The sequence below is a fragment of the Onychostoma macrolepis genome, chromosome 06 (genome assembly GCF_012432095.1).
Source record: "Onychostoma macrolepis isolate SWU-2019 chromosome 06, ASM1243209v1, whole genome shotgun sequence".
Lineage (NCBI taxonomy): Eukaryota > Metazoa > Chordata > Actinopteri > Cypriniformes > Cyprinidae > Onychostoma > Onychostoma macrolepis.
Genome location: NC_081160.1, coordinates 25,679,750 through 25,693,743, shown reverse-complemented (window position 1 = coordinate 25,693,743; position 13,994 = coordinate 25,679,750). Strand labels below are relative to the sequence as shown.

At 36.8% G+C, this 13,994-nt stretch overlaps 1 protein-coding gene across 2 annotated transcripts in view; it reads left to right on the top strand.

Moving 5' to 3' along the window:
• Window positions 1–13,994, top strand: part of shq1 (SHQ1, H/ACA ribonucleoprotein assembly factor) — a 38,888-nt gene that overhangs the window by 6,236 nt on the left and 18,658 nt on the right. For both annotated transcript variants that reach the window (XM_058779375.1, XM_058779374.1), the window contains 6 exons: window positions 2,613–2,735; window positions 2,864–3,021; window positions 3,161–3,273; window positions 3,423–3,523; window positions 8,735–8,892; window positions 10,206–10,259. In XM_058779375.1, the coding sequence (XP_058635358.1) occupies window positions 2,613–2,735; window positions 2,864–3,021; window positions 3,161–3,273; window positions 3,423–3,523; window positions 8,735–8,892; window positions 10,206–10,259 (707 nt within the window). The remainder of the gene's footprint in view (window positions 1–2,612; window positions 2,736–2,863; window positions 3,022–3,160; window positions 3,274–3,422; window positions 3,524–8,734; window positions 8,893–10,205; window positions 10,260–13,994) is intronic.

Below are 13,994 nucleotides of genomic sequence, written 5' to 3'. Positions count from 1 at the left end.
TGTCAAACTGCTCTCCAAATAGCATGAAGATTTCCAGTTGCTTAGTAATGGCTACAGGAACCTGTTTCTGACGTGTATTTGGCCTCGTTTCAGCGTGTCTACTTTGATCGACAGCCAGTGAATAATTTAGCAGTAGTCTCTCATAAAGAACACCTAATTGCTTTCTGTATTTACAGAGAGTAGCAAGTAATTATTAATCATGCACAAATCTGGAATGACTACAGTCAAAGCAATTATTGTCATTTTAACGTAACACCGTTTTAATCTTTCTAGTGGGTCTAAAATTATAGGTTGTTTAATGCAAGGTTGTCTCAAAGCACAGACTTTGAGATTGTAACCGTTCGGCATGTAATGTGTGGAACATAATCCCTCTGATTTTTTGCCCCAACAATTTTGTTCTTTCCACAAATTCCTGTTTACATAAGAAAACAAAGTCGAAGATCAAAAATCACTATGATGGATTAGCAATTAGCACACTGTCACACACCAGATATTGTGCAGACGTGAGAAGCATGGGTTTGGAGTTGTTTCCTTCTCATAATTTTCCATCCTCACTCTTTGTGCGTCTTCAATAACATAAAATAATAAAAAGAGTTGAACAGATCACCCAAAAGTGAAAATTCAATATGAATTGTACTTCTACTGTGAAGCTCAAAAGAAGATATTTTGAAGAATGTTTGCAACCAAACAGTTTTGGTGAACATTGAATTTTATTGTATGGGAAAAAGTCATTTATCAAATCTTTTACGTTCCCCAGAAAAACAGAAATTCATACAGGTTTGGAACAACATGAGTAAATGACAACAGAGTTGTAGTTTTTGATTGAACTGTATCTTTAAACAACAAGTAATACCTGCTAAAAACACTTAAAGTCTAAGTTGGTCTTGAAATGTTTCAGCTGTTTTAAGATGGTCTTTCAACCTGGCCCAACTGCTTTTATCTGGTTTAGCTAGGCAGTCAGCTAGTCTAGCTGAAAACAGCCCAAGTTGGTCCAACTAAGACCAGCAAACCAGCTTAGTTAAAATGATATTTGTTTTCAGTAATGGGAATAATGAACACAGTTTTAGAAATGGAGATCCTCTCTTTCTTTCTCTCTTTTGCTGTCTTAATTATAGCAACGAATTCTCACATTTAATCAGTCGGTTGAGCTGTCAGCATCATAACGATCCATCTCACTGATTCCATCACTCTCTTCTTTCTTTATTATGATCCACCTTCACTTTGATTGTGCTCGCTCTCTTTTGTGCAGTGCTTATCAATCTTTTATTCAGAAAGAAACAGCAGAAGCAGTGCTGTGATTGTGTCTGACCGATCTGCCGTAGTCCCGACATGTCTTTTAATGAGCTGCCTATTAGCGCTTTTAATTATACCTAATGGCCACGGGATCCTCTGCTTGACATCTCATTGGCCTCGTTTCAACGCCTTGTCTTTGATCGACAGCCAGTGAATAATTTAGCAGTCTTCCATCATAAAGTACCTCTAATTGCTTTCTGTGTTTACATAAGAAATTATAAATCGTTCACAAATCTGTAAGGATTACAATCAAGGCAATTATTGTCATTTTAAGGGTGATGTGAGCATTTTTAATGGTTAAAATATTTTCTCCTGTCGCAGCTTAATAGGTAGAGACAACTATAAGTAAGCCACATGTAGGCTGATTTCCCAGAAAAGAGTAAATATTGTGGCTGCTTTCAAAACATTCCTCTGTTTGTTTAAGAATCCCGACCAGACCTACACGGCAACAGTGGTTTAACCAATGGCATGAGTTTGGGGTGGGACTATCTGTTTGCTAGACCAATGGCAGCTGGGGAGAGTGTTTTTCTATTCTATTCTGTTTTCTATTTTTCTTCTGTTAAACACAAAGGATGGTATTTTAAAGAATGTTGTTTTGTACACCACAGACTTTCATTGTATGGACAAAAAAAAATCTTTTGCATTCCACAGAAGAAAGAACAGATTTTTAATTTTTTTTTTGGGTGAACTGTCACTTTAAAGTTATGATGTAACGGAAATATCAACTACTTATTGGAAAAAAAATGAGGAGGTCAGGGATTTGATTCAGTCCATGGGTTCATTTTTTTGTGTCCTACTGTTTTGTTTCAATGCCAATGCAATATGTAAAGTTGCTTGCCTAATGAGCTTGCACCATTATTACTGGAACCAAACAGAATTGCAGAAAAAATTAGCAAAGACAAGCAAAGAATAGACACTCTTGGTCCAGACTTGGTCCAGTACATACAGGTAACCTCACCTAGTAATGCCCTAAAAAGAACAACCTATTAACCCTAAAAATTGCTTTAACAATAATTCAGAACGCATTCAGAAACTGCATTGCAGCATCTTAGTATTATGCAGTCATTTAGTTGATTGCATAATGCTTAGTATTCTCCAATCATTTAGCCCTCTTGAACCTTTTTCTTAAAAATGACTGCAATCTTACATTCAGATCAGCCTCCAGCCAATCAACAACTGATAGTTTGAACCCCATCCTACATGTTTTTTTTTTTCTTTTTTCTTTTTCAGTAATCAGTTTCACTCAAATGTATGTCAAAAAACAGTATAAATGATTTGTCTCTATGTTACCTGACTTTAAGTATGTGTGTATGTATCAGGCCTCTTCACACTGTGTGTCCCTAAAGAGACAGCCGGACAGCACTTTGAGGGTTTGGAGATGCTCACCAGTCTCCTGGCTCCTAAGGGATCAAGGTCAGCCAAACCACTGGTGGAGGACACAGGTAAGGTTTAATTCTCCTTTGGGTATGAAAAACTGATCATCTTCCAGCACCTTCCTCTGATGTCTATTTTAATTTCATGTTCCACTCATTCTGTATTCACTGAACGCCCTCTGTTGGCGTTCTTTCAGAAGCCTGTGGTGGAGGATGTGAGGAGGAAGATGAAGAGGAGGAGTTTGATTGGCAGATAGTACAGGAGGTTTACACTGAAACCCCAGCAGAGACGCTGAAAGAATACCACAAGTATGGCTTTGGAAACCTTAGGTCTGGAGTCTTCACCAGACTTCAAGTAAGAACATCTGTCCCCGATGAGACTATAGACATGGTCTTTTTACAAAGTTTGTGATAAAGATGACACAAGACCTTTTGAAAAATAAATGACTTGGAGTTGTTGTGGACAACCCATTGTTCTGCTTTGTGTCAATCAGGAAGAGCTGAATGAGGTGATTGATGTGAAGGATCCTGACAATACTGCTCCTGAGCTCAGGAGATGCAATCGACTAGACGCAGAGACCACAATATTTTGTGCTGACCATTACATGTAAGTCCACTGTTAAATGTCTGTTCCTGTACTGAATTTCATCACATTTGTCTACAGTTAAAAGAACATTTAAAACATTATTTCATTTCACATCTTGCACATGACAGAACATCCACACATTCAGATAGTTTTTTTTTTTCTTGATGCAGGGTGAACTTGTATGAGGACGAGGAGGAGATCAGAAACCTGCTGAAGTTTAAACCGTGGTGGAGAGAACTGAGCCCGGACCCTTCAACACAGTCCGACACCTGTGAGACCTTTACCTCCTCAGATTGAATATATCGCCTTGTCTTTAGAGAGTAAAGTTAAACTCCCCAAATGCATTTACACATTCAGTGCATAATTACCGCTTTGTCTTGTGTGTCTCTCTCCATGGGTCTGGATGAAGAATTAGTTCGGGTTTATTTAAGGTCGCCAAGTTTCCACAAGAAGTTACAATGTAAAATGGAATATTTCCAGAGGTGCTGTTCCTAGTCTCTGCCAGCAGGTGGCGCGCCTTTGCAGGAAACTGATCATCTTGGGACCCTAATATTAGACTAAGGACAGCATAGTGTTTTTGAAGATTTTAATCTATTTGTACCCTCGCACTGTTTTAATACTCATACTTTTACTCTTTGGGAGATTTATATGTGTTTTTGTCATTGTTTTATAACTGCTGAGTCATATTGATGAGGCTGTGTGTGAGTCACAGTTAGTTTAGTCAGCGAGGTACAAACCACCTCTCAGCCCACTTTTTTGCCCACAAAGCAGCTTGTTCTCTGTCTGTACTTTCTTTAATCTGTTGTTATCTATCTATCTATCGCTTTGTCTATCCATCATTATAGCTCTCTGTCATTCTGTTTTTTGTCTGGTCTGTCTATCGTTATGTTGTTCTGCCTGTTCTGTCTATATGTGTTTCTTTATATCTAGCGTTCTGTCATTGTGTCTGTCTATCTATTCCTTTTTTCTTATTTTTTCATCTTTTCTTCAATCTGTCTGTCTTTTTCTTTACATTTATCTTAGCTCTATTTTTCATCCAGCTATATAGCCATCGTTTTGTCTGTCTGTCTGTCTCTTTCGTTCTTGGCACATCTGTTGTAATAGTACAATCTCTGAAAAACCTATCTGGCACGTTTAAAGTTGCATGGAATATTGACGTGTGTGAGACGTGTGTGATAAAGCGGCACAGAAATGGACAGCCGAGAAGCGATTGTGTCCCACACCAGCATGTTCTTTATCACTAGAGTAGTGTGCTAATTCCTCAGTGCACGATTACAGAATGAGGAAATTACTCTGAGCTGCGAGCATATGTTGGTGCAGGGGGGACGGGGGGTTACACAGCTGGTCCTATCACAGAAGAAGAAGATGGAGAAGGATTAAACAGAGGGAGATGGAGATATTTCAAGATATGCGTTCCAAACTGTCTGTCTCTGCTGTCAATCAATCAAATAACATTGTGCAGCTACTTAGCACACATGCACTTCTATACGACTATATTTTTAGTGTTCTCATCAGTATGCTGAATGCATGGAGCAGATTAATTGCTACTAATTGCTTGGACAGACCATCCTGAACATTCTGAGTGAAGTGCACACAAATTGGTGCCAATATCTACTCCTCACTGTTTTCTAAGTTTTTCCTGACTGGATATGGCCCATTAAGTCGTTTAGTTAATTAGGGCCTTCACTCTTTGGGTATTAGGATAGCTTGTTCGTTATTCATTATCATTTAGCTATCATTAGATATGTGAAACCAGGTAGGCTTTATTTCATTGTAATGGTTTGAGATTAATGGTTGAATGTCCACAACCCACTCTCACCACTGAAATAACACGATCCATGACTAGTCGATAAAGAAGCATCTTATACATTGTGCCACACAGTAGTGACGAGGGGATTTCAAGTGCAATTTTCAAAATAATTATTTAATCATTTCCCTCTGGTCATGTTTTATCACCGCAGGACACCAAGTTAGCCATGAATTCCACTGTGGCCCTCAAAAGAAAATGTGCAGTCGTGGTTGTTGGAAGAGAGAAACTCATACCCAGACATTTACTTTACAGGCTTGTCGGTACATTCTAAGTGCAATTCACAGATTTGTGAATAGGTATACCCAAAGGCTTCATTCTTTCACTTTGTCTTCATGATGAGAAACCTTCCTGCATGACAGAGATCACACACATAAAAACATGTTCTGTTTACTGCTTGAGATTCTAATTCAAGATTTCTGCTTCTTCCTTGTCTTCTCCCTTTATTTTGTGTGTGTGTGTACTTGCTTTCCCATGTGTATCGGGTATCTTCACACTCTAGGTCCCAATGGAGATGACAGCCTCACCGTATGTGTTTATGCATGTATGCACTTCATTATTCCACTCCCCCATCTCACTCCAATAGCTGCTTGTGTTAGTGGTCTGGGCACCTGTGTGGTGTCAGATGTTGTTTTTGCAGATTTTGCCATTGAATGAATGACAAATTATAATGCATTCCTTTAAAGAAGGTGTGTTATAGCCCCAACAAGGCATTGCCAGTATTTGTACATTAGAAATGTGTAAGTAAACTAAAAAAGTTTACAGTAGTGTAGAGAAATAGTCTGTTTGTTAGATATTAAGTTAATGAAATATAAAATATGTAAAGATAAATAAAGTCACACTTACCTATTTATTTATTAATCTGAAACTGAAATAGGCTTCCATAGCCTTTTGTCATCACTGATAAAATGATTTTGTGGTGAAGTAAATACTACAGAAAAACAAATGTAATTTCTACATTAAATTAAATTTAGTTCAGGCAAGAATAAAATTTAAAAAAAGAGTAAATTCAATATTAGTACTCAATTTAAGCTTGTAGAATTTAAAGTTTGAACATAAGTATATTTTACTTGGAATTGTTTGTTATTTTTACAAAGATTGTGTAAGTAAATTTCAACGTCATGATCCCTTTGTTCCCAACATGCACTTGGGCATGAATAATTAGTAAGGTTATTTTTATTTTTTGCTGTTTTCGAGATGTATTTACACTGTTTTATGGTTGCTGTTTTTTTTGTTAGGTGAAGTAACTTGCTGTTTTGTGACATCTGGGGTTCATTTCTTACTCAAAATGACCCATTCATAAACACTATTCACTGATTATCACCGTCATTGTGTATCATGTACCAAATAATTAATAACTATATTGGGTCAACATTATTACCTTAAAATGAATAACGAGCAGTCTGCTTGCTTACATACGTGATTGTAACTTAACCACATGCTTTATATGCATTTTTTTTCAGTGCTATGTTGTTTGAGTGAAGTTTACAAACCGTGACTGTAAAATTGTTACAACTGTGAAATGTACTTGTGTATTGCAGGGTAAACTTAAAATAATTAAGTAGAAATTACCATCAAACTTTACCTGGCCACGTTAAATTTACTCATTTTAGATAACTTAGTTAAGTAGATTTTACTTAATTCCGTGTTTCAATTTTACTTTAAAAATATGCGTGCAAAAACTTGCAAAATAAAAATTAAGTAAATTTAACTATTTGTTTTTTTTCAGTGATTCAAAACCCCAGATTTTTATTTTTATTTTTTTCTGGAACTCAGTAATTATCTAGCAGAATGTCCAGGCTGCTCTTTTTGATCATTACAAAGGTTGGTCGGCACTTAAGTCTTTTATTAAAATCAAAGCAGGAGATAAAATAGACAAGCATTTTCTGCCTTCATCAGTGTGACAATTCTTTGTTTCTCAGTGATTATATAACAGACGACACATGTCAGGTGATTATAATGAATCAGTCAATCCACAGACTCCACTTTTGATAAAACAAAAGTGGATGGTGACCAATGCTATTTTCCTTTGTATCATGCTGCTTAATCCTTCTGAATATCTTTCTGTGAGGAACAAGGCAATATTTAACTCCTCATTCACTGACATATGTTCAAATCTGGCGTGTTCACAATACATGAGTTTTTTTGTTCGCATACAGCCAGAAATGCAATTCACTCAACACCAGAAGAGGAGGAGGTGAAGATACTCAAGTGGTTCTCGTGTGTATTGTCAATAGAGCAGCTTTGAAATAAGACAAGTTTACCTTTAATGTACACTACCATTCAGCTACCGTTAGTATGATTTCTGAAGGATCGTTTGACAACAAAGACTTATGGTTGTAATGGTTGTTGAATATTCCGCTTTGCCATCTCGGGAATGAATTTCATTTTAAAATATATTAAAATAGATATCAGTTCTTTAAAATGATAGTGATAATTCACAGAATTACTGTATTTTTGATCAAATAAATGCAGCCTTGGTTTCAAATGTGTATATTCATATATGGCATGTCAACATGTCACACTAGGTTTTTCTTTAATGCGTTTTCTTGGTTTTCATTTCTGTTGTGACCAAATCTGAGTATGCACATATTCATATCGCACTGCTGAGATTTGAATCAGTGAATAATGAATTCAATTTTAGTCTGTTTCTCACACAAATCTAGCGTATGGCTTCAGCAAATGGATATACTGCACAATTACTTTTTACTATTTTTTTTATCTGCTTTGGTCTTTGGTGCTTGTTTTTTTATTTTATTTTATTTTTTTGGATCACTACAACCCAACTACTCTACAGGTTTAGAATAAGGTTGAGTAAATGATGATAGTTTTTTATTTTTTTATTTATTTTATTTTTTTGGATGAACTGTTTCTTTAAAACACCAATTGTTTATATAGATGGAACAGTTTTGAAATTTTTATCCTACCATATAACAGTTGCACAAATTCTAAGAGTTCCTTCATAAACGACAAAGAAACAAAAACAAAATCTGTAATTGGTTAATATAAAGATAAGACAAGAGCTGGGGTGGATCTGAACTCCCTCCTCGGCTCACAGGAGTCAGTGTTTCCTGCCAGGCAGAGGCAGCTGTATTAGAGGGTAAATCAGGTAGAGAGGGAGAGAAAATGGGGGAGCTGTTCAGTCGTCATGTCGCTGGAATCCAGCAGCTCCCAACAGAGCCAGAACTCGACCTCTGCCAGCACTAGTTTTAAGTGTGTGTGTATATGGACATGCAAGCATGCACACGAGGGGCTCTATCAGGGGCAGTGCTGCAGCCAAGAAGGGGATCACTTTCAGCTGCTACTAAAGTGCTGACTTGCCCTTTCTCTCTCTCTCTCTTTTGCTGCCCTGCCTTTGACTCCTTCCTCCCTGGTGCAGTATCAAGTCAGTTTAGGGCATCAATCAAGCATTGTAACTTTGCTCTTCCCGTGCGGTAACTTTATTATGCTTCAAAAGCCTCGTCTCCGACTCTGATTTAAAAATAATTGCGGCGAACATGCTTTTGTTTCTTAAAGCTCTCAGCAGAGCAGAGGCATCCATCATTCCCTGCTGGAGCCCTGCGTTTATACTTGTTTTTCAGGGAGAATTTATCAGAGATTGACTTCGACTGTACCTCCCTGAGATAACTTGATAAACAACACTGAATGTCTCTGTTTCTCTCTCTGTACTTCCAGCAATAACTTTCACAGAAGAAGAAAAAGAGCAGATGAGGAAATTCACAAACCATTCGTACTTGCTGGATAAGAAAGCACGCTTCCACGCCTGGCTCGGTTTGGTGGACATCATTCTCGCGTATGTCTATGATGTGCGCACTACAGAGGGAGAGCACAATGTAAGTGTACGCTTGTTCGCCACAGACATTTCTCTGCTAGTAAGTGGGTTTGGTGTGCGGGTCCTGGCATTTTCACGTGCACCAAAGCTCCAGGAAGTTGGTACATTCCTGTAATGTTTTCCAGACAGTCCCAAGAATCTCTTTGGAGGCCACTGCACATGGTAGTAATTGTAAAAATAAGTTTGAAAAATATGAAAATCGTGGTTATGTTTTAAGACACTGCTTCTGAAGCTGAAGTACTAGAATGTTGCAAGGGCTTCGGTTGTGAAGAACTCTGCTGGATTGACTCCAAAGCTTTCAACATATGTTAAATGTACAGTTAAAATCTGGGCTTTGGTTCAATCATAATAGCTAGAGAACATATCAAACCTTCTTAAAACATTCTCTTGTCTAAAGTGATAAATTTAGCCTTGGAGCTGTGGCTTGGTTGGTGGTTAACGCTTGTGCACTGAGCCATGGTGCTCATGTGACTGACGTAAGTTTTAATCCAGACACATTTTCCTCTCTTTTCACCATCATTTCTTGTTCTTTCACCCCTTTTGACTTAATGAAAATTGACCAAATAGGGATATACAATATTATGTTTCTAACGGATACCACAAAATATAGTTTTAAATGTATAAATATATGTAATTACTTTCAGTACGATTTAAAAAAACAAAAAAATGTTTTTGAAAGAAGTCTCTTATGCATACCAGAAGGCTGTATTTTTTTTAATTAAACACACAGTAAAAACAGTAATATTTTGGAATATTTTTACAATTTGAAATAGCAGTTTTTTACTATTTTATTGTTTAAAATGTCATTTATTCCTGTTATGACAATAGCAAATTTTCACTATTCACATGATCCTTCAGGAATTATTCTAATATGTTGATTTGGTGCTCAGAAAACATTTATTATTAAACAGATGTACTGCTTAATATTTTTGTGGAAACCGTGATACATTTTTTCAGGATTAGTTGATGAATAGAAAGTTCAAGTTGCTATGGGAAAAAATTGAAATAATCTGTAATATTTGCTAATAACCGATGCTGTACTGATACATTATGCATCCAGAGACAAAAATGCCAAAAATAAAATGAAAAAAGCAATTTTAGTTTGTTTGTGACGTCATTGCATTCACAGCAATGGTCAGTATTATAGAATATGCTGAATTGTATGCAACATGAAGGATAAGTGTGTGTCATAGTTATATGTCCAGCTTTGTAGAGTCTGTGTTGTATAGCGTCTGACATCAGTACAGTTGAGTTTCGTTTAGCGTACACAGCATCATTGATTACAGTATTGACTGATGTTGTTGTGATTTGCAGGTAGAGTCAGCCTGGACCATCAGGAAGCTCAGCGGTACTCTCAGCTGGCTGGAGGTATTTGCTACATTTAGCAGCTTAACAAAATGTGACATGGCCTTGAATGCACAAACAAATGAATGAATGAGCGAGTGATTTTAACTTATGGAGACTCGGGCTTTTTTCGCATGAGTTGTTTTTCAGATCCGATCTTTAGGACTGACTGTCTGCATTGCCGTTCTGTGATTAAATCTGATCTGTTTGTTCAAACAGTGTAGTCAATATCCGGTGTATCTACTTCAGTTGCTATAGCAATAATGTAAGCATCTCACAATGCCAAAAGACGTTCTCATACTACAAGTGAGAGTAGCTGTCACTGTGGAAAGAAAGGTTGAAAAATATGGAAATTGTGCCTCTGCTCATGTCTATCATGCTGAACTCAAGGCATTTTTGCGCATTCAGATTTTACACATGCATGGAGATACCGCCGACTTGTTTATTCGTTCATGATTGTCAACATAATGAATGCCACAGTTTATGTCACAGTGTTGTTAACAATCTTTTTTGGTAATTTAAATATGGCTGAAGTAAAATAAATGATAGACATTAGATGGAAAATTTAAAGCTGAAGTATTAAAATTACTAAAACGAACTGAAATAAAAAATTTATTAAATCTAAATAGAAATATAAAAATGACAAAAGCACATACAATTACTAAAACTAAAATAAAAAGAAAACTTAACATTAAAATAAAGCAATTCATAATATGAATCAACTATATTAACCCATTTAATCCCAAATTTTCCCAGACATGAAAATATCCAAATGATGTGTCATTAGTAACCCTTTGAAATAATCAATAATTATTTTTTGAAATATTTTTGGACAAATTTGTGAAAAATTGTGTATCCCACCGGTCACTATTGTGACCATCAACATGTTTACTCACTCTATGACCACACTCAACAAAACTGAATATATGCAAACGCATATATTAATAGTAGACACCCTAAAGATAATGTGTACCAAAAATCTGTGTCATATCATTGTTAACATACTTTACTAGCCTTTCGTTTTGGAGCTTTGATGCATCCATCATCTGCTCAAGGTCCAAACAAGAAATAAACTGCACTAATCATGTGAAACTGCACATATTTAATTGAAACCCTTTATTTTTTCCATATTTGCAGGAAGTGCGCTAAAACATCAGTCGGTATGGTTTGTAGAGCTTTATAAATGAACAACTTTTTTACGGTCAATATTGTGACCGGTGGGATTAAATGGGTTAAAATTCACATCATGTAAATACTACTAAAATAACACTGCTTTGTTATGTAAGAAACTAGAAAGGGAGTGTTTTCAGACGCAGCTCCAAAAAGTATTGTAGACTTTAATGACGTTACTTGTGCTTAACATCCTAAATGCTGCTGCCTGCCTGAACAAAGCCTAAAATAAGGGTATGGAGTGTTTTGATTACATTACATAAGACATTGTCTTCCTCTGATGGAATCTCCCTTTTGAAGCCACTGCTGACGTTGCAATACATGCAGATTACTAGATTATGCCACTGTCCATCTGAAAGCTTAGCAACTTTAAAGTTGTTCTATTCTTAACATGTATCCTAACCAGCAGCAACAAAAATAGTTTTCAGCACCCATTAATTTGTCTAAATATAAAAATGCTGTGCAACGGAACCAAAAAACAAGCAATCACAAGAGCAAGGTGGAGTTTTACTGTTTTGGAACAAACATATCCTGCAAATCGGGTCACAAGGTACCGCCCAAAATGCTCCTGTAACCAATCGCAATATGAAAAAAGGACTCTTTCAAAGTTCACAAACGATCCAGTAACACGTTTTCATGAACAATCATTGTCTCTCCTGAGTTCTCGATTACTCCTGCTTATCAGTAGTTTGCATAAACTTGCATGTGTGTATAGCAGACAGGCATTTACATTTCACCATCCGCATAATGCATCCTGTGCCAAAGTTAACGCCATAGCGAGAGAGAAATTCAGCCTTAAACTGCTTGCGTGTGGTTTGAGTGAGAGCTCCAAACCTTGTGTGCGTGTGTGTGTATCCTGACTCCTGGGGCGGCAGCAGTCCCTAATCCCCCATATTTCCACGGCTAGTGTGACAATGAGGACGAGTAACCCGACACCTCTCCCAGCTCAGAGCGCTGAGAGCCAGCACTCCACTGCAATACTGATAATGGAAGGGTGGTAATGACATCCTCCAACTGCCTGCTCTCTCTCTCACACACACATAGCACAAACTCTCTGCCCCCTCATTGTCTCGTTCACTGTTTCCTTTTTAGTGCTTGCAAAGCAGTGCTACATTGATATTCCTCAAACATTCATGTTAGGAGTTTGTTTTTAACCTTTGACCTCAAGTATTAATTCTGCAACTAATTCAGCCTGAATGATTTAAAGTACAGGCTCAAAATTGGATTTGTAGATCATTTCAGCTTTTTGTGTTCTGTGTTTTTAGTTTGTGACTTGAGGCTTTATGTGAGAAACGGACCATTTTTGTTATTTACTGAACAATCTTGACACCTGGCCTAGTTCTCCTTCATAGTTCATAAAAACTTATTTTCAATGTACTGATCGCTCCAGTGCACAAAACCTTACTGAATTATTTGTTGACAAATTGGAGTCATTTGTCGCTATGGTTCTTGTCAGTAGTTTAAAAAAAAAGTTATTAAATTAATATTGTATATATTTTAGCCCACTTGAAACTCTTTTTTTTTTTTTTATTATTAAAACCATATGAGTTGTTCGGTTTAATTTAATTTAGTTAATAGTTTAATTTTAAAAAAAGAAAAAGATAATGGCCAAATAATGGCAATTCTTCATCTTTAATATGTTTTAATTACATTTTTTATTATAATGTAATTAATTTATTTGTAGTTTGTATTTATTTATTTTTTTGTCTATTGCTATTTCTCATTAAAAGCATATAAGTTGTTATTTTGAGTGATTTTTTTACTTTCCAGTGAATTGGTCGATCCAGTTCATAAAGTCAGGCTGAATGACAGCCTTCATTCAAGACTGATCTGGTTCTCTCACTGAGATCTGACAAAATGTGATGAGTAAATGATGATAGAAATATTTCACATTTTTGTGTAACAAATTACAATAGGTTATTATTCTTGCTATTATTTGCATACTAACATTTCATTCTTGCATTTTTTTTAACCATTTATTGCCATCTTCATTCTGCAAAGATGCTGTTGCATTGTGTGACGATTCTTGTGCACAGCCAATAGAACGCAAGACACCGCTTTCATTTTTGCAGAACAAAGACTTGAAACCGAAGAGTCCTAAAACCTCAACGCTATTCTTTAGCTATCTTGCAAGCACTGGTATTTCCTTCAGGAAATGCTAATGTAGTTTCTCCTCAACACCCTATCATTGTCTCCTACTTTCTTTCTCTCTCAATCTCCTTCATTTCTCTTCCTCTCCCACCCTCTGTTTTGCCTAACCACTGTAAACCCCGGCCGGCAGTGCTCGGTGAGCCGCCCCCCTCAGCAGGCTTATTTACACCAGTGTTTAATAGCCTGGGGGAGTGCATGAGCTATGATGACATGCTAGAATGACTCCGGGTGCATTCTTAACAAGCTGCTAAGAGAGTAGCGGAGGGGAGGGAGAGTGGGAGGCTGGAAAACGCAAAGAGAAAAGGGAGAGAGAAAAAAAGACTTTTTTATTTTTTTCTTTTTTTTTTTTCCCCAAAGCGCTTGTCTGTGGATGCTTAGACTATGAAGAACTCGGAGGCAAGCGATTAAGCACTGTCTACAATTAAGCACGCCGTTTGC